The sequence below is a fragment of the Corythoichthys intestinalis genome, chromosome 21 (assembly GCF_030265065.1).
Source record: "Corythoichthys intestinalis isolate RoL2023-P3 chromosome 21, ASM3026506v1, whole genome shotgun sequence".
NCBI lineage: Eukaryota > Metazoa > Chordata > Actinopteri > Syngnathiformes > Syngnathidae > Corythoichthys > Corythoichthys intestinalis.
The window spans coordinates 31,725,839-31,745,324 of record NC_080415.1 but is presented as its reverse complement, the minus strand read 5'-3'; the positions used below and the strand labels follow the sequence as shown (position 1 = coordinate 31,745,324).

At 39.8% G+C, this 19,486-nt stretch overlaps 1 protein-coding gene across 1 annotated transcript; it reads right to left on the bottom strand.

Moving 5' to 3' along the window:
- Positions 1–33: 33 nt before the first annotated feature.
- Positions 34–19,402, bottom strand: LOC130909809 (protein FAM117A-like). Its single transcript, XM_057826675.1, has 8 exons — positions 18,809–19,402; positions 13,752–13,891; positions 13,568–13,684; positions 13,375–13,491; positions 9,325–9,453; positions 5,389–5,572; positions 5,180–5,321; positions 34–1,072 (listed from the first exon to the last, which is right to left on the bottom strand). Exons 1-8 carry the CDS (start codon positions 18,912–18,914, stop codon positions 889–891), a joined length of 1,119 nt encoding a protein of 372 aa, XP_057682658.1. The 5' UTR covers positions 18,915–19,402; the 3' UTR covers positions 34–888.
- Positions 19,403–19,486: the final 84 nt, after the last annotated feature.

The window sequence follows — 19,486 nt, the reverse complement described above, 5'->3', positions numbered from 1 at the left end:
TCATAAACCACAAGGGACCAAAATCTTTTTTTAACGTCCTTTCAGGCTTCACCTCATCAAATCTTTACAAAAAAAAGCACCTCACAACAGTATTATTGCATGTTTCCACATTTAATTCGTGACGAAAAAAGGCCATCAGTGGTGTATTTCCTGCGGACAGAACAGAACCGAACAGTACCTGAGATGACAGAACTTCCACCGTATCCACACACATGCACACCACATTAAATCCAGACCCTAATTGTGTGCGCATATACAAAAAGCCTTTTCCTGGAAGTGCATTAAAAGAAAAAAAAAATATCTACCCGATACAATATTTAAGAAAACAGTCTTGATTATACAGACAACACTAAACCTAACAGGCTTCTTTTAAGCTCATATTGCGGTTATTTTCAGGAAATCTACTTTACAAAAGTACAAAATGTAAAAAAATAATTTGCCAATGTAGCAATTGAGAATGTGCAAACGTCTCTACCGGAAATAAAACTACACCACTAAAACTGGTTAGGTAGTCAACTACAACTATAAACATTATTATTACGCTACATTTCCTCCTTTTTAACCCTGAACACACACACACATGAACACGCACACAAACCGGAACGCGTATGTTTCCAGCAATCATCAAAATATGAATGGAAAATATTCCCATTGATTTGTCATGCTTTGTACAAGTCCAAAAAGCAAATTGGCGAAACCGCGTAAACCACCTTTTCTGGACTAACGTGTCTTAAATCCAGACAAAAGAAAATCTTTGGATACACATCCAAATCTTTGGATTAAATCACTCAAAGTATGATTTTTTTCTTCAATAAACATCTTAAACCCAGCTAGAAAAGGAAGCGCACCTTAAAAAAAAAAAAAGGGAGAAAAATGGGGGGAATTTGATTAGAAGGCGTCAGTGGAGGAGTTGGCAGCTGTGGGAGGATCGTGGGTGACTGAGAGGCTGCAGAAGAGAAGGTCCACAGATGGAAGGAGCGGGTAGAAGGCGGACCCGCCGTGGGGGGTGAAGTTGACCTTGTTGGGGTCGGGGCAGGAGGAGACTGTTGCCGCTTTTTGATGCTTTGGAGAGCTGATAGAATAAATAAAGTCAGTTGAGTTGGAAGAATCTGGCGTAATGCGAAATGAACTGGTAGTTGCCATTGACAGCGGTGGAAGTCAATGGCAGCGGACGAGCTAGGCCAATTCAATGTATTGATTTTCGGACTAAGCCGCCATTTTTTTCTCCTCATTTTGAATTCTGCGGCTAATTATCTTGTGCGGCTTACTGTTGATTTATTTCGGTTAATTGGGTAACACTATCTGACAGCGGCGTCATAAGACAGCCATAAGACCAGTGTTGTTAATTAAAGATGCCCCGATCGATCGGCATCCCGATCACGTCATTTTCAAAGTATCGGAATCGGCAAAAAAATATCGGACATGCCTTTTTTAATATATAATTTTTTTTTAATGAAATTGTTTTCTAATTGTATTTAACGCTACAGACAATGTCTTACACTCATCCAGAGTCTTTAGTTTTGGCTTATATTAGGGCTACCAAATTTATCGCGTTAACGGCGGTAATAACATTAAAATATTTAACGCAATTAACGCATGCGCTGCACTACCCACTCACGCATTGTCGCGTTCAATCTATAATGACACCGTTTTACGTATGCATAGAGCTAAAAGGCAACGTAAAATGAGTAGAGAGAATTTTGGCAGCCTTTGAAGAATTTTTTTTAATTGGCTAAAGCCTTACAATCCCTCTCTTAACAATTAGAAATATCGTGGGGAGCAATGTGGGGAAGAAAGGTAGTAGTTGATCTTTTTCTTCACACCCTATTTTGTTTCCCAACGCAGAGAAGATATATCAATTGGTACCACTACGCACAGTCATGGTTGCACTTCCCATCCTGCATTTGGGTAGAAGTTAAATGGCTACAGTATCATTTACTGAAAGCTCAACAAATACACTAGATGGCAATATTTGGTCACATTATACAAAGTCACATTTATCCTTTAAGAATTACAAGTCTTTCTATCCGTGGATCCCTCTCACAGAAAGATTGTTAATAATGTAAATGCCATCTTGAGGATTTATTGTCATAATTAACAAATACAGTACTTATGTACTGTATGTTGAATGTATATATTCGTCAGAGTTTTATTCATTTTTTTCTTAATGCATTGCCAAAATGTATATGATCGGGAAAAATTATCGGGAAAGATTGGAATTGAATCGGGAGCAAAAAAAAAAAAAAAAGCAATCGGATCGGGACATATCTGGATCGGCAGATACTCAAACTAAAACGATTGGGAGCAAAATAACATGATCGGAACAACCCTACTGTTAATAACGGCGTTAGAATATAATGGCGTTACGAACGGCATTATTTTCTTCAGTAGTGAGTAATCTAATTAATTACTTTTCCTCATCTTGGCAACGCTGTTACCGTTACGGAGGCGGGAAAGGCGTGCGTTACTATGCGTTACGATGATAAAAGTCTGGAAAAAGACTGACTCACGGAGACGAGAGAGCAGAGCAGGAGTGGGGAGGAGGCAAGGGAGTGTGACCCCGTTCCAAACACGATGCTACTATGCTAGGTGGCTCCAATAATACATAACTGTAGCCGATGGCCGTTCCAAACGCGATGCTACTATGCTAGGTGGCTCCAATAATACATAACTGTAGCCGATAGCCTACAAACTACGCCCACATGATGCTTTGGTAGATATCACATATATACAGAACTAGATGCAAATGACAGACACAGCAGTATAAGCAACATATATAGTAAAGAACTAAATGCGTTAGTAAACAGCCACCATCTTAAGGCAGTACACTTCTCATGAAGTCTCTGTTGAAGAGAATCTTCCTTGCGAACCTAAGTAACTTTTTATCTGAAATGCTCCTAAATTGGCAAAATTTAACTTAAATCTATCTTTAAATGATGAAACAGTTTTAAAACTTACACATGTCGAAAATAGACGGAAGGGAACTAATGCAATAACGGAAGCAATTTTAATAACTTTAATGGTTGATTCACAACATTAAATGACTTCCACACATAGCAAAGGTTATTATCTAGTAATCACAATATCCGCAATACCCCTGTGTCTATTTAAGTTTCGGGTAAAGAATTGGGCTAGAGCCAATTGTCCCAAAAATCCTTTACACTTCAGATTGTGCAGTGCTTCTCAATTATTTTCTGTCACGCCCCCCCAAGGAAGACGTAAATGTTTCGCGCCCCCCCAAACTCTCTGCCGCCACTGTAAATAGTATCATTTGTCTATAAAATTACTATTATAAATACGCATCTGCCTAACATTGTGTCCTTTTTTTCTAATAAAGAAAAAAAGTAACATAGATCAACTTATAATAAAGTATAACTTTATTAACATGGTTTTGTTTGTCACAGAGAAGACTTGACGTGCATCAATTTGCCTGAATTTAAAAAATAGTCACATTCAAACTGTAAAAAATACACTCAAGGTACATTTTTGACCATTTGATAAAGAAAAATAAAATGTAATAAAATCAGTAAATAATAACAAATTAAAATTGATTAGAAACATTCACTCATGAAGACAATATGCCAAAAAATTTGACCGAAAAAACTGAAGAAAAAAAAAAAAAAAAAAAAAAAAAGTGTCCTTGGACAGGACAGTTTTTATTTTTGCTGCTCACAGTATTTACCTCCTTTGCAATGGTGTGGAGTTATTTAGCAATGAGCATGCTAACAATGCTCACTGGTTTACTGATATAACACTGACAAAGCAGGACGATTGTTGGCAATATTCGGCTCGTTTTCACTGAAAAACAATCAAGCAGCTTATCAATGAGATTGGGGTCTAATGTCTTTAAGTGGCGTCTTAATTGATTTGGCTTCTGGCTGTCCGCTATAATTATTTTTAGACACAGTAAACAGTGGTCTTTCCTCATCACCCACTGTATTAAAACTCAAAGCTAAAAGGCAAACGGCACGAAAAAAGCGCATTCTCGGCGGCCGAGGTAGAACCATAGTTGAGAGCGGTCGTCGTGACGATCCCAAGCCGAAAATGGCACTTCTCGGGCGGCGACGTGAGAACCGGACAAGACCGTGGGTCGCTGCGTGAGTGAGTCCGGTCCGAAAACGGCTTTCGAAAACGGCGGTGGCACACTGCTCTTCATATCTGTTTTCTGTGTGTGCTGAGTGCTCTTCCTTAGTTAAAAAATACTGCGCGCACTCTGAAAATGAGAGCGCCACTGCCACCTACTGAGTGGATGTGCAAGTACACTTTATTCCAGTACGGCAAAAAAACAAAAAAAAGCATGTTCCCCTAGATCACATGTGCCCCCCCTGGCATCGGGGGGCGCGCCCCACTATTTGAGAAGTACTGAGATTGTGTGACTCGTTTTTTTTTTTTGCGTTTTTTTTTTTTTTTTTTTTTAAAAAGAAAAAAAATAAAAAGAAAAAATTATCACCAGTAACTTTGTCAAGTTACTAATTATTCTTACATTCAGGTAACTGAGTTACTAACGCAATTACTTTTTGGGATAAGTAATTTGTAACTGGAATTAATTACTTTTTTAAAGTAAGATTAACAACACTGCATAGGACCATCATAATTATGACATGACACTATCATGGGCATTAATAAATGCTTCAGACAGATGTGATTAAGTGTCATCCGGCAGATTTTGTCACTAAGTCCATTTATGTCCAGCTCGGATCTTTTACATCCATTCAAAAGTGAGATAGTTTGCCAGATGACACACGTCAAATCTGACACAGCATTCATGGCATAGCGTTCGCTACAAGCATTTGCATGGTGAGTGTCATCTTAAACTCTTGGGAAATTACAGTTCCTGGCATTTATTAGTTGGATAAAAATAATGTACTGTTTTTTTGCCGAGTGTGTATTATGATCACAAAGATGGTGATGTCCTTGTAGACTCTACAATTATGTGCTCGTATGTCAATGTTCATTTGAAATTGTTGGAAAACTTGTATTGATTTATTTATGGAATAAAACTTTTGAAGTTTACTGACGAAAACATTGTCGACTAAAACTAGACGAACACATTTTGAAATTACTCAAATATAACTAAGACGAATAAGTATTTTCGTCCAAAAGACTAAGACGAAACTTAAAAGGGGTGCCAAAAACAACACATTGTTAAAAAGGAATATTTCAAGATTTCAGGACACACCTGGTCTCCTCCCAGACCCTGACTTTTTCGCAGCCCTCCGGAGGTTCTCTCTGGAAGCAGTAGCTTTTGTTAGGTCCGGGTGAGGAGGACATCAGCAGAAGGTCGGCCTCGCTCAGGGACGTTGGAGATAGAAGATCCAACCCTGTCGGCAAACTGACAATCAACTGGGATGTCCAGCAACGAATGAGCAAGTCTGGGGCTTTGGTTACCTTTGTGCATGTCCAGAGAGGCGTCTTCAGCTTCAGGCGGGGAAGCAGAAGTGGGAGAGGAGCACGGTGAGGACGAAATGGAAGAAGGCGAAGGAGGAGTGACGGACGCCGGGTCACTTTGAGATCCACTGCTGCGGCTCTGAGTTGGGACTGGTGCGCGGTGCCCATCGGGAACATCCAGAAGCTGGAAAGATAGGAATCAGGCAATGAATTCTTCAGACTTTTTTTGTACGCTTACTACACGTCCACCAAATTTCCTGTTGCGGAATGAAATAGGCTTCGAGGCCTGAATTTTACAATTTAAAAATCCAGATGCACTCTGAATCCAATTTTTGCCTAAAATAGATCATACAAATATAAATGGCAGACTTCCTGCATGTTTTTGAGCATTGCTTCTTGAGATTTTTGTACATCTACTCATGATAGACACGTCCATCAAAATTCTCGTAGCTAAATTAAAACCTGCAACGGGGGCAGAATTTCTGCTACTTGATCAATTTTCACCCAAAACAGTAGCTACAAAAAAAAATGAGGACATCCTGAGCGTTTGAGACTTTTTTGTGGGTCTACTCTTGATCGACAAGTCCACCAAATCTGGCTAAATTGAACTAGCATGAGGGGCTGAATATTTATTTGAAAATGGCATCGTGCCACTTTTTCCAATTTTCACATAAAATAAATGCTACAAATCAAAATAGGAGACACCCTGAGTGTTTTCAGGCCTGGCTTTTTGAGAATTTTTTTGTGGGCTTACACTTGATCGACATGTCCACCATATTTCATGTTGCTAAATTGAACCAGCATGAAGGGCTGAATTTTTGAGAATGGCGAAGAGTGCTACTTTTCCAATTTTCACCTAAAATAGCTGCTACAAATCAAAATGGCAGACACCCTGAGTGTTTTCGGGGATGGTTTCTTGAGACTATTTTGTCGGACTATTCTTGATTGACAGGTCCACCAAATTTCATGTTGCTAAATTGAACCAGCATGAGGGGCTGAATTTTTATTTAAGAATGGCGAAGAGTACTACTTTTCCAAAGTTCACCCATAACGGTAGCTCCAAATCAAAATGGCAGACTTCTTGTATGTTTTCGGACATGGCTTCTTGAGACTTTTTAGTGGGCTTACACTTGATCGACATGTCCACCAAACTTCATCTTGCTAAATTGAACCAGCATGAGGGGCTGAATTTTTGAGAATGGTGAAGAGTGCTACTTTTCCAATTTTTCACCAAAAATAGTTGCTGCAAATCAAAATAGCAGACACTCTGTTTTAAAGCATGGCTTCTTGAGACTTTTTGGTGGATTTCCACTTGATCGACATGTCCACCAGATTTCATTTTGCTAAATTGAACCAACATGAGGGGCTGAATTTTTATATTCGAGAATGGCGAGGAGTGCTACTTTTCCGATTTTCACCTAAAATAGCTGCTACAAATCAAAATGGCAGACATCTTGAGTGTTTCTGGACATGGGTTCCTGAGACTTTTTCGTGGGTCTACACTTGATTGATATGTCCACCGAATTTCATGTAGCTAAATTGAACCACAACAAGGGGCTCAATTTTAATTTGAAAATGGCGAAGAGTGCTACTTTTCCAATTTTCACGTATAATACTTGCTACAAATCAAAATAGGAGACACACTGAGTGTTTTCAGGCCTGGCTTTTTTGACAATTTTTTTGTGGGGTTACACTTGATCGACTTCATGTTGCTAAATTGAACTAGCATTAGGGGCTGAATTTTTGAGAATGGCAAAGAGTGCTACTTTTCCCATTTTCACCTAAAATACGGTAAATGCTGCAAATCAAAATGGCAGACAGCCTGAGTGTTTTCAGGCATGGTTTGTTGAGAATATTTTGTGGGACTATTCTTGATCGACAGGTCCACCAAATTTCATGTTGCTAAATTGAACCAGCATTAGGGGCTGAATTTTTTTTTTTATTTAAGAATGGCGAAGAGTACTTCTCTTCCAACTTTCACCCATAACGGTAGCTACAAATCAAAATGGCAGACTTCTTGTATGTTTTCAGACATGGCTTCTTGAGACTTTTTGGTGGATTTACACTTGATCGACAGGTCCACCAAATTTATTTTGCTAAATTGAACCAACATGAGGGGCTGAAACTTTTATTTGAGAATGGCAAAGAGTGCTACTTTTCCATTTTTCACCTAAAATAGCTGCTAAAAATACAAATGGCAGACATCTTGAGTGTTTTTGGACATGGGTCCCTGAGACTTTTTTGTGGGTCTACACTTGATTGACATGTCCACCAAATTTCATATAGCTTAATTTGAACCAGCGCAAGGGGCTGAATTTTAATTTGAAAATAGCGAAGGGTGCTACTAATCCAATTTTCACCTACAATAGTTGCTACAAATCAACATGGCAGACTTCTTGAGTGTTTTCAGACATGGCTTCTTGAGACTTTTTTGTGGATTTACACTTGATCGACATGTCCACAAATTTCATGTTGCGAAAATGAACCAGCACGATGGGCTGAGTTTTAATTTGAGAATGATAAAGACTGCTACTTTTCCAATTTTCCACTAGTATAGTTGCTAGTTGCTACAAATCAAAATGGCAGACATCATGAGTATTTTTGGGCATGGCTTTCTGAGACTTTTTGTGAATTCACACTTGATCGACAGGTCCACCAAATTTCATGTTGCTAAACTGAACCAGCATGAGGGGCTGCAACTTTTATTTGAGAATGGCAAAGAGTGCTACTTTTCCAATTTTCACCTAAAATAGCTGCTACAAATACAAATGGCAGACATCTTGAGTGTTTTTGGACATGGGTCCCTGAGACTTTTTTGTGGGTCTACACTTGATTGACATGTCCACCGAATTTCATGTAGCTAAATTGAACCAGCGCAAGGGGCTGAATTTTAATTTGAAAATAGCGAAGGGTCCTACTAATCCAATTTTCACCTACAATAGTTGCTACAAATCAACATGGCAGACTTCTTGAGTGTTTTCAGACATGGCTTCTTGAGACTTTTTTTGTGGATTTACAGTTGATCGACATGTCCACCAAATTTCATGTTGCGAAAATGAACCAGCACGAGGGGCTGCAACTTTTATTTGAGAATGGCAAAGAGTGCTACTTTTCCAATTTTCACCTAAAATAGCTGCTACAAATACAAATGGCAGACATCTTGAGTGTTTTTGGACATGGGTCCCTGAGACTTTTTTGTGGGTCTACACTTGATTGACATGTCCACCGAATTTCATGTAGCTAAATTGAACCAGCGCAAGGGGCTGAATTTTAATTTGAAAATAGCGAAGGGTCCTACTAATCCAATTTTCACGTAATACGTAACATAGAAAACAACAAACAAACAAACAAACAAAGAAACGTAATAGTTGCTACAAATCAACATGGCAGACTTCTTGAGTGTTTTCAGACATGGCTTCTTGAGACTTTTTTTGTGGATTTACACTTGATCGACATGTCCACCAAATTTCATGTTGCGAAAATGAACCAGCACGAGGGGCTGAGTTTTTATTTGAGAATGATAAAGACTGCTACTTTTCCAATTTTCCACTAGTATAGTTGCTAGTTGCTACAAATCAAAATGGCAGACATCATGAGTATTTTTGGCCATGGCTTTCTTAAACTTTTTTGTGAATTCACACTTGATCGACAGGTCCACCAAATTTCATGTTGCTAAACTGAACCAGCATGAGGGGCTGAATTTTTATATGAAAATGGTGGAGAGTACTACTTTTCCAATTTTCACCTAACATAGCTGCTACAAATCAAAACGGTAGACATCTTAAGTGTTTTTGGGCATGGGTTCCTGAGACTTTTTTGGTGGGTCTACACGTGATTGACGTGTCCACCAAATTTCATGATGAAATGAACCAGAACAAGGGGCTGAATTTTAGTTTGAAAAATAAAACAAATCTAACTATTGAATTTTGAATCTACCTGGTGCTGACGATGTCCCGGCTGACAGACGAACATGCCTTCCAACTCTTGGTTGAGGCCTTCCACGCTGCAACGCAACCGAGGCACCAACGTAGAAAGCGGCGCTAGCGGGATGGCGATGGGCTGAGTCTGAGCACACAAACAAGTTCCATTTGGATGAAATCTTCCAAGTCCCGTAAGCATCCCCTCCCTGTCCTGAGGAAACTCTCTCATGTGCCTTTCATGTAAATGAAAGGGTAAGCGATTGTCAAACAAATTCCTGAGCACGACTGAAACACGTGCCAAGATATCGCAGGAATTTCATGAAGCAGCAACAAAATTCTCAAAAGCCGCACGGGCGGGTTTGTGCTGTCGAATTGAGTGCAGAGTCTGAAAACGAAACGTAATGTGCAACAGCTGTGATCAAATGCAGAAGCCGTGTCACGTTGTGTCCTTCCTGTTGCTTCAGTGCATGTGAAAACATGTTTATAGGACACACACACACACTTCTGCTAACTCCTACAATGCATACACTGCAAGTACTATACATACACAATGTGTGGTCAAGTGTAAAATACCTCAAGTTGTGAAGCTGTGTGAGAGAATTAAGGCATTTTTTCGCCAAAAGGGCTGACAATAAATGATCATGTTTCAGTACCAATAACAGCAATAGATGTCTAATTCTGAATGATCAAGTGAAACTGGAAATCTCCGTGAAGTTGGGCAACCCCCATCAGACGCCAATTTATATAAAAATGAAGTCAATTGTTTGTACTGTAAAAAGTTTCGTTTGTGCTGCTATCGTTAAGATATTTAATTCTTTTATAGTTCAATCTGAGGTCAACCAGCCCCATTTTTGATTAAAAATGGTGTCAATCGTTTGTGCTGCTATCGTTTTATAGATATTGAGGTATTAATTTCGAGTGATGATGTCAATCGCAGCCTGTCCGTCGTGGCAGATGCAGCGTACCAACTCTCTCATTTCCAGAGGGGTGTCCCAACAACTAGCGCAAATGTAGCACAAACTAATGGCAGCCCTTTGGGTCCATTTTACAGTATACTAGGCCTTGTCAAAAAATTAGCATATTGTGATAAAGTCCTTTTTTTTTCCTGTAATGTACTGATAAACATTAGACTTTCATATATTTTAGATTCATTACACACAACTGAAGTAGTTCAAGCCTTTTATTGTTTTAATATGGATGATTTTGGCAAAAAAAAGTCAAGAAACACTAAAAATCCTGATCTTAAAAAATTAGCATATCATGAAAAGGTACTCTAAAGAAGCTACTAACCTAATCATCTGAATCAACGAATTAACTCAAAAGCCCTGCGAATTGATGATTTTGGCAAAAAAGTCAAGAAAAAACAAAAATCCCCATCTCACAAAAATTAGCATATCATGAAAAGGTACTCTAAAGAAGCTACTAACCTAATCATCTGAATCAACAAATCAACTCAAAACCCCTGCGAATTGATGATTTTGGCAAAAAAAGTCAAGAAAAACCAAAAATCCCTATCTCAAAAAATTAGCATATCATGAAAAGGTACTCAAAATAGGCTACTAACCTAATCATCTAAATCAACAAATTAACTCAAAACCCCTGCGAATAGATGATTTTGGCAAAAAAGTTAAGAAAAACCAAAAATCCCTATCTTAAAAAATTAGCATATCATGAAAAGGTACTCTAAAGAAGCTACTAACCTAATCGTCTGAATCAACGAATTGACTCAAAACCCCTGCGAAAGATTCCTGAGGCTTTTAAAAGCTCCCAGCCATTACTCAAAACCGCAATCATGGGCAAGACTGCCGACCTGACTGCTGTCCAGAAGGCCATCATTGACACCCTCAAGCAAGATGCTAAGACACAGAAAGAAATTTCTGAGCGAATAGGCTGTTCCCAGAGTGCTGTATCAAGGCACCTCAGTGGGAAGTCTGCGGGGAGGAAAAAGTGTGGCAGGAAAGGCTGCACAATCAGAAGAGGGGACCGCACCCTGAGAAAGATTGTGGAGAAGGGCCAATTCCAGACCTTGGGGTACCTACAGAAACAGTGGACTGAGTCTGGAGTAGAAACTTCCAGAGCCACCGTGCACAGGGGTGTGCTGGAAATGGCAGAAGCGCCTGACCTGGGCTACAGAGAAGGAGCACTGGACTGTTGCTCAGTGGTCCAAAGTACTTTTTTCAAATGAAAGCAAATTTTGCATGTTATTTGGAAATCAAGGTGCCAGAGTTTGGAGGAAGACTGGGGAGAAGAAAATGCCAAAATGCCTGAAGTCCAGTGTCGAGGACCCACAGTCATTGATGGTCTGGGGTGCAATGTCAGCTGCTGGTATTGGTCTACTGTGTTTTATCAAGGGCAGGGTCAATGCAGCTAGCTATCAGGAGATTTTGGAGCACTTCATGCTTCCATCTGCTGAAAAGCTTTATGGAGATGAAGATTTCATTTTTCAGCACGACCTGGCACCTGCTCACAGTGCCAAAACCACTGGTAAATGGTTACTGACCATGGCATTACTGTGCTCAACTGGCCTGCCAACTCTCCTGACCTGAGCCCCATAAAGAATCTGTGGGATATTGTGAAGAGGAAGTTGAGAGAAACCAGACCCAACACTGTGAATGAGCTTAAGGCCGCTATCGAAGGCCTCCATAACACCTCAGCAGTGCCACAGGCTGAATGCCTTCATGCTACGCCGCACTGAAGCAGCCATTTCTGCGAAAGGATTCCCGGCCAAGTATTGAGTGCATAGCTGATATAATTGATTGAAGGTTGACTTTTTTTTAATTAAAAAAACATTTTTTTGTATTGGTCGGGTGAAATATGCTAATTTTTTGAGATAGGGATGTTGGGTTTTTCTTGACTTTTTGCCAAAATCATCAATATTAAAACAATAAAAGGCTTGAACTACTTCAGTTGTGTGTAAAGAATCTAAAATATATGAAAGTCTAATGTTTATCAGTACATTACAGAAAATAATGAACTTTATCACAATATGCTAATTCGGGTTAGGGGTTAATTATTAGGGTTAGGGTCGCCTATTTTAGGGTTAATTATTATATTCCTATTTTTATTTATAATTTATTTGTTTTGCTATGTGTAATTGCCATTTGTAATGGTACCAGCAGTATCTGTAAAGGATTTAGTGTCGGTATTCGGAATGTGGAATGAATTAATGGAATTCGACTAACAAAATTAACTTCGTATGTAGTATTACAACTGTGTCTATAAAACGATAGCAGCAGAAACGAATTTTTTGACAGCACAAACGAAGCATAAACGATTGACCCCCATTTTAGCCATTTTTAATCAAAATGGGGGGCTAGTTGACCTCAGGTTGAGCTATAAACATACAAAAATATCCTATAAATATACTTTTTACGGTACAAACATAGCATAAATGATTGAATTTATATAAATTTGCGGCTGTTAGGGGGGGCAACTTCACGGAGGTAAATTGGGAGTGGACTACTATCGCTAGTCCTTGATTGTCTGGACATTTCTATATAATTATTCTCATTTATTGTCAACATAAATTACCAAAATAACTTTTTTTTTTTTTTTTTTTTTTTTAACAATGTAGCAAATTAATTATTTTTACATTTTTAATATCATTAATGAAGATGGTTTAAAAATAGAAAAACCTATTTAATTGAAAAAGTATATTTTGAATATTTTTATAAAAAAATATTTTAACAAAGAATTTAACCCAATTAAAAAAAAAAAAAAAAAGTGTAAATAATTTACACTTTTAAATTAAATCTATTTTTGTATTTAACACGATCAAATAAAATTGAAAAAAAAAAAGAGTAAAATATGTATTAAAAAAAACATGACTTATTACAGTAAATATCTATCATTTAACTTGCTAACAATTTTGACAAATTTATGAAAAATGGGTTCGTATAAGAAGTGGATTTAATTTAACATATGAAGTTAAAATAAATCCATTTTTAACAACTCACTAATTTCATATCAAAAACAAATCCAATCCAACCCTAGTCAGAGTTTGTTTCCTCAGATCAGTCGGTCGTGTGGTTTTGCGATACATGTTGACATTTGTGTGAAAACGCACCTGAACGGTTCCCAGGCTACAACTCCCGAGAGCGTAGCCGCGCTGGCGGTCTCGGTCGTGCCCCCCAGAGACGGTAGGTTTACCGTGCTGCTGCAGCTGTTGTTTCATTTTAGTGATCTGCGTAAAGGTTACCTTCAGTCAAATCACGTACAATTTCCACTTAAAATAATACCGTTTTAAACCCCACGCTCACTTCCTCTAGATGCTCGGCGCTGCCCCACGACGCCGAGCGCTTGTGGTTGACGCCGCTGCCGTCGGCGGTGTTGTTCTCGTCCTTCCTACATGGTGTTTTGTCTGACCAATTGGGCGTCTGGGAACGAGATGTGTTACTTACATGTTTTGTCTCATCATATGGCGTTACGGGTTGCTCATCTTACCTGTGTGGATTTGTCCTTTCGACATAAAGCACCTTCTGGTTCTTTGGGCCAGTGGCCCTGCAGGTACGGGCCGATGATGGCGTCCAGTGACATTGTCCGTCTCATGCCAGGACTCAGCTGCTGCGTTTTGGCCTTCTTGGCTGTCGGTGGACCCCAATAGACAATACAGTGGGACAAATAAGTATTTAGTCAACCAGTAATTGTACAAGTTCTCCCACTTGAAAATATTAGAGAGGCCTGTAATTGTCAACATGGGTAAACCTCAACCATTAGAGACAGAATGTGGAAAGAAAAAAACTGAAAATCACATTGTTTGATTTTTAAAGAATTTTTTTGCAAATCATGGTGGAAAATAAGTATTTGGTCAATACCAAAACTTCATCTCAATACTTTGTCATGTACCCTTTGTTGGCAATAACTGAGGCCAAACGTTTTCTGTAACTCTTCACAAGCTTTTCACACACTGTTGCTGGTATTTTGGCCCATTCCTCCATGCAAATCTCCTCTAGAGCAGTGACGTTTTGGGGCTGTCGTTGGGCAACACGGACTTTCAACTCCCTCCACAGATTTTTTTATGGGGTTGAGATTTGGAGACTGGCTAGGCCACTCCAGGACCTTGAAATTCTTCTTACGAAGCCACTCCTTTGTTGCCCTGGCTGTGTATTTGGGGTCATTGTCATGTTGAAAGACCCAGCCACGTCTCATCTTCAATGCCCTTGCTGATGGAAGGAGATTTTCACTCAAAATCTCTCCATACTTGGCCCCATTCATTCTTTCCTTTACACAGATCAGTCGTCCTGGTCCCTTTGCCGTAAAACAGCCCCAAAGCATGAGGTTTCCACCCCCATGCTTCACAGTGGGCATGGTGTTCTTCGGATGCAATTCAGTATTCTTTCTCCTCCAAACACGACAACCTGTGTTTCTACCAAAAGGTTCTATTTTGGTTTCATCTGACCATAACACATTCTCCGAGTCCTCTTCTGGATCATCCAAATGCTCTCTAGCGAACCGCAAACGGGCCTGGACGTGTACTTTCTTCAGCAGGGGGACACGTCTGGCAGTGCAGGATTTAAATCCCTGGCGGCGCATTGTGTTACTGATAGTAGCCTTTGTTACTGTGGTCCAAGCTCTCTGTAGGTCATTCACTAGGTCCCCCCGTCTGGTTCTGGGATTTTTGCTCACCGTCCTTGTTATCATTTTGACGCCTCGGGGTGAAATCTTGCATGGAGCCCCAGATCGAGGGAGATTATCAGTGGTCTTGTATGTCTTCCATTTTCTAATAATTTCTCCCACAGTTTATGTCTTTACACCAAGTGTTTTACCTATTGCAGATTCAGACTTCCTAGCCTGGTGCAGGTCTACAATTTTGTCTCTGGTGTCCTTTGACAGCTCTTTGGTCTTGGCCATAGTGTTTGGAGTGTGACCGACTGAGGTTGTTGGCAGGTGTCTTTTATACCGATAATGAGTTAAAACAGGTGCCATTAATACAGGTAACGAGTGGAGTCTCGTTAGACTTCGTTAAAAGAAATTAGACCTCTTTGACAGCCAGAAATCTTGCTTGTTTGTAGGTGACCAAATACTTATTTTCCCCTCTAATTAGGAAATCAATTCTTTAAAAAAAAATCAAACAATGTGATTTTCTGTTTTTTTTTCCTCATTCTTCTCATGGTTGAGGTTTACCCATGTTGACAATTACAGGCCTCTCTAATCTTTTCAAGTAGGAGAACTTAAGCATATGCTTCTCCTGTCTGCCCCTGTCTTTCTTCGGTTCTTTCCTCCTTCGGGCAAATCATATCACATTTTGTAATTGTCAATGATACCGATGATGATGACATTCAATATCCCCCCCCCCCCCCCCCCCAAAAAATTGGTGGTTGACTAAATACTTATTTGCTACACTATGTTTATTTTTAAATATTTACTTATTGGCTGCCATTGAAGACTAAATTAGGGGTTCAAGCAAAAAAATAATCCAGATGGTATCAGGATCACGTGATCCGAAATTGGACCTGAGCACGTCATTTTTAGATCAGAATAGGGTTGAAAAGATCGGATTGTTCAGTTGTTTTTAAGGGCTACAAAGCAAAAGAATCATCAAAATGTATAAGGATATCATCAAAAGAAACAGAAAAAAAATATTTTTTGTACTATGCAACATTTTTACAAGATTGATCTTTTTTTGTGTTTGTTTTTAAAGCAACACTAGGTAACCTTTGAGTTTTGGGTCGATCTTGGCGACACAGGTTGACAAAAGTGGTAGTGATTTGCCTTATTGAAGACAGTTTCCTGTGAGGACAGTGTAATAAAATAATGATCTCCCGGTCACCTACAGATGAATTAAACAAAATTTCTATTTCCAGTGGCTGTGTGAAGGATGAATTGTAATAAGGTAATGAATCCAGTTATGGCTAAATAATATCATATGACAATGTTGATAATAACGTTTGATTTTGTACCGTAGTTCCCCACCGGCCATCCGGCCCCCCCACCCGAACTCATCAGCCGTTATGCCAGCAACTGAAACCCGGGCCAATGTTTATTCTTGAGTGTCCTTTTATCCTGTTAGCCTCCCTTTTTCTTGTCTCCTCGGACAAAACTTTTTGTCTCTGTGTTCGCATAGACTTCAGTCTTTAAAACGAATGGGGAAAGGGGCAAGTGACGTATGCCGTAAAGAAGTCAGCACATTTGTAATTTTTTTGTTTGCAAGGGTTCCTGCCACCCTCCTCAAGGTTAATTAGTGCTGGTGAAAGCTGCCACCCACCAAATTTGACACGAAAACGAAATCTGTTCAGAGATAAGCCGCACCTGTCCTCACTGTATTATGGGAAAGATATTAACCGGTAACACTATATTATTTGACAGACTGTCATAAGAACCAAACAAACCACCATGTGCTTCAAGAACCTTAATTTTTGTCATCATCATTGGGGGAGACAGTCAACCTCTGCTGCCACCTGCTGTCAACGCTGTTGTTTTTCAACATGCCTCCTAGCATGCATTGCAGCGCTACAGATGTAAATCAAAATTCATGTTCTGTGCTAATTATTTCTTCAGTTATTGTTCCCGTCGTAGGCCTGTCGCGATAAATTTGAGTGTGCGATAATTTATCTCATAAATTATTGCAATATGCGATATTATTGCGCCCCCCCCTCCCAATTTTTTTTAAAACCAATTTACAGTAACAAAGAGAATACAGTATATATTAATAGGTCAAGTACACCCATTTAAGTGCGATAAATGTTTACTCATTAATTCAAAAATACTTTTTAAGAAATCAAAACTAAAAACAACAGACCATGCCTCTTATAAGTAAAAGACAACAATATTAATACTGCACAGAAACACAGAATGTCTTTTTCAATAAAAAAACAATAAATTGCACATAATAATATATGCATTTTGGCAAATGAAAACTTTTCCTCTCATAGCTTCTGCTATGGCGTTCCATGTGTGATATTCTGATTGGATGTTTTCCGAGGCACCCTGAAGCGCACGCAACAGTGATGTTGTTTTGTTCATGTGACGCGGCAGTGAGAGAGGCAGACACAGCCTGCCGAGAGCCACAGGTTGAGGAAGTGTTGTTAGCGCCGCGTGAAAACAAAGTCGTCAGCACTTCGTGCGTTTGATATAATTGCCAGAAAAAGACACATAATAGGAAACCATACAGCTTCCTTTTTAATGTTTTCCTTTTAATGATGATCTGCTGCATCATAAATCACTTTGTGACTTTACACCTCCATGATAGAGCATTCTTCATCCATGTTCGCTGGTTAAACCGTGAATAAGCAACTGGGCTGTTGACTCCAGGCCCGGCTCCGCCCATTTTGACGGATGCGTCTGCGGCAAAAATAGGAAATAGCCCAAACAATCGGCGGGCTCCGGCACGCCGGAGATGGTCCGCAGTCAATCCGGAGCACTGACGTGGCCGGTATACGTTGAAAAATAGGATATAATGGGACCGGATTGGCTCTGGTGCTATTTTTTGCCGAACCTGGAACGAAGATGCATTTTGCATAGATGGAAACAAGGAAGGCGAACTTTTAACAGCACGTCTGCCGCACGCACGTACACGTGAGGCGATAAATCTCAGCGGAAAAATTACCACCTTCATTTGTATTTACCGTGCGATAAATGGAATTATTGCATGTCGCGACAGGCTTATCCAGTCATGTCATTAATTGCTAGTTACGGTATTTGGTAACATTTTATTTGACACTGGTGCCATGATAATTATGGCATGACATGGTCATGAGCATAAATGAATGCTTATGACAGACGTCCTTTTGTGTCATCTGGCAAATAATCTCACTTTTGAATGGATGTAAATGATCTGAGCTGGAGATTAATGGAATTGGAGACATAATTTGCCCGGATGATACTTAACGACATCTGTCATAAGAAGTCAGTCATGCCCATGATAATGCCATGACATAATAAGACTGTCTTATGACGCCTCTGTCAAATAAAGTGTAACCTATTAACCCAAATAAATCAATAAATAAACCGCAGGATTAAAAATGAAGGCTTATAATGCTTATAGTCCGAAAATTGCGGTAGTTGTCAGTCGACATCATCACAAATGTTATGAAAATGTTACAAAAGGTTGAAAAGTTACCTAGTGTTGCTTTAAGAGTTTTTTTTTTTTCACACTACAAAGGAACAAAATGATTAAGATAGACAAGGATATTGACAAAACATTTGTTGTTAAACATCTTTCTGTTGTGAAATGAAAGTTTATCACTAGTAGACGTCCAATTTGTTTGAACTGGAAGCGTGGCAGCAAATAAACATTATCTAACTTCAAAGGTACTGGACGTCTTGTGCCGACAATGGCAACCAATGTTAAAATGTTGACAATTTGGGTATGATTAGAAGCTAGATGAGAATGACGTCACTGTCTTGTGCTTCACCATACTCGAGACAAGCCTGTATTGTAATTTATTAGCAATTCTACTAGAGTACATGTACTTTTTAAAAGTATTTTAAGTATCTAGAATGCGAGTACTTTTCCATAATAGTGGTCTTCAAAGATGAGTGACAGGTGTGGAGGTTCATACCCAACTTTCCATCCCTGCCTTTGGTTCGGTGCTTGCTGGCGAGCTGGTAAGGGACGGTCGCCTTGAGCGGCTGCGGGCCCAGAGTCGCCCCACTCCGGCCTGACATGCCTTCAGCAGCCGTTGTTGGACCAGCGCTGGATGTGGAGGTGATGGAGCGGAGTGGTGGGGGTGATGAAGCACTCCCGCTGCTACTACTCGATGTTCGCTTAACAAACCAGGCCAATTCGAGCACCAAATCACCCAGTAAACATTTCCACCGTTGGGGGAACCCTTGTCAACTACGCAGAGGAGTTATTTGCGGCTCGTCATGTAGTTTTCGCCACTTTTCTTGTCGAGTTCTGGCGAGTTAGCTGCCTAGCAAGCAAAGTTTCTTTGTGAGGATGTGGAGATGTTTTGAGCTCGCAGGCGAACAAGGAAGCGCACGCCTTCCGCAGGGGGGAAATAAGTCGACACCGTAACGAGTCCGGGGATTTTGAATCCAATTTTAATGTATTTTTTTTCCTTGTTTTTAAAGCAGGTCGAAGCGAGTTCAGGCGGCTCCTTGCGTTCCGCTCGCTCAGCCCGCAGCCTCCAAACACCTCCGCCACGCTGGAGTGGGTTTAATTACTGAGAAGGCGGGACTTAGTGGGCATTCTCACTTCTGATTGGCCATAGGAATTTGACGCTTGCTTCTCATTG

Bases quoted from the DNA above. Each gene is read 5' to 3' on its own strand.
- LOC130909809 (XM_057826675.1), bottom strand. From the start codon at position 18,914: ATGTCAGGCCGGAGTGGGGCGACTCTGGGCCCGCAGCCGCTCAAGGCG. The intron at 9,454-13,374 runs GTGCGTTTTCAC...TTGTGTGCTCAG, and splicing joins GTAGCCTGGGAACCGTTCAG to ACTCAGCCCATCGCCATCCC. The intron at 1,073-5,179 runs GTGTGTCCTGAA...TTATTCTATCAG, and splicing joins AGGGTCTGGGAGGAGACCAG to CTCTCCAAAGCATCAAAAAG.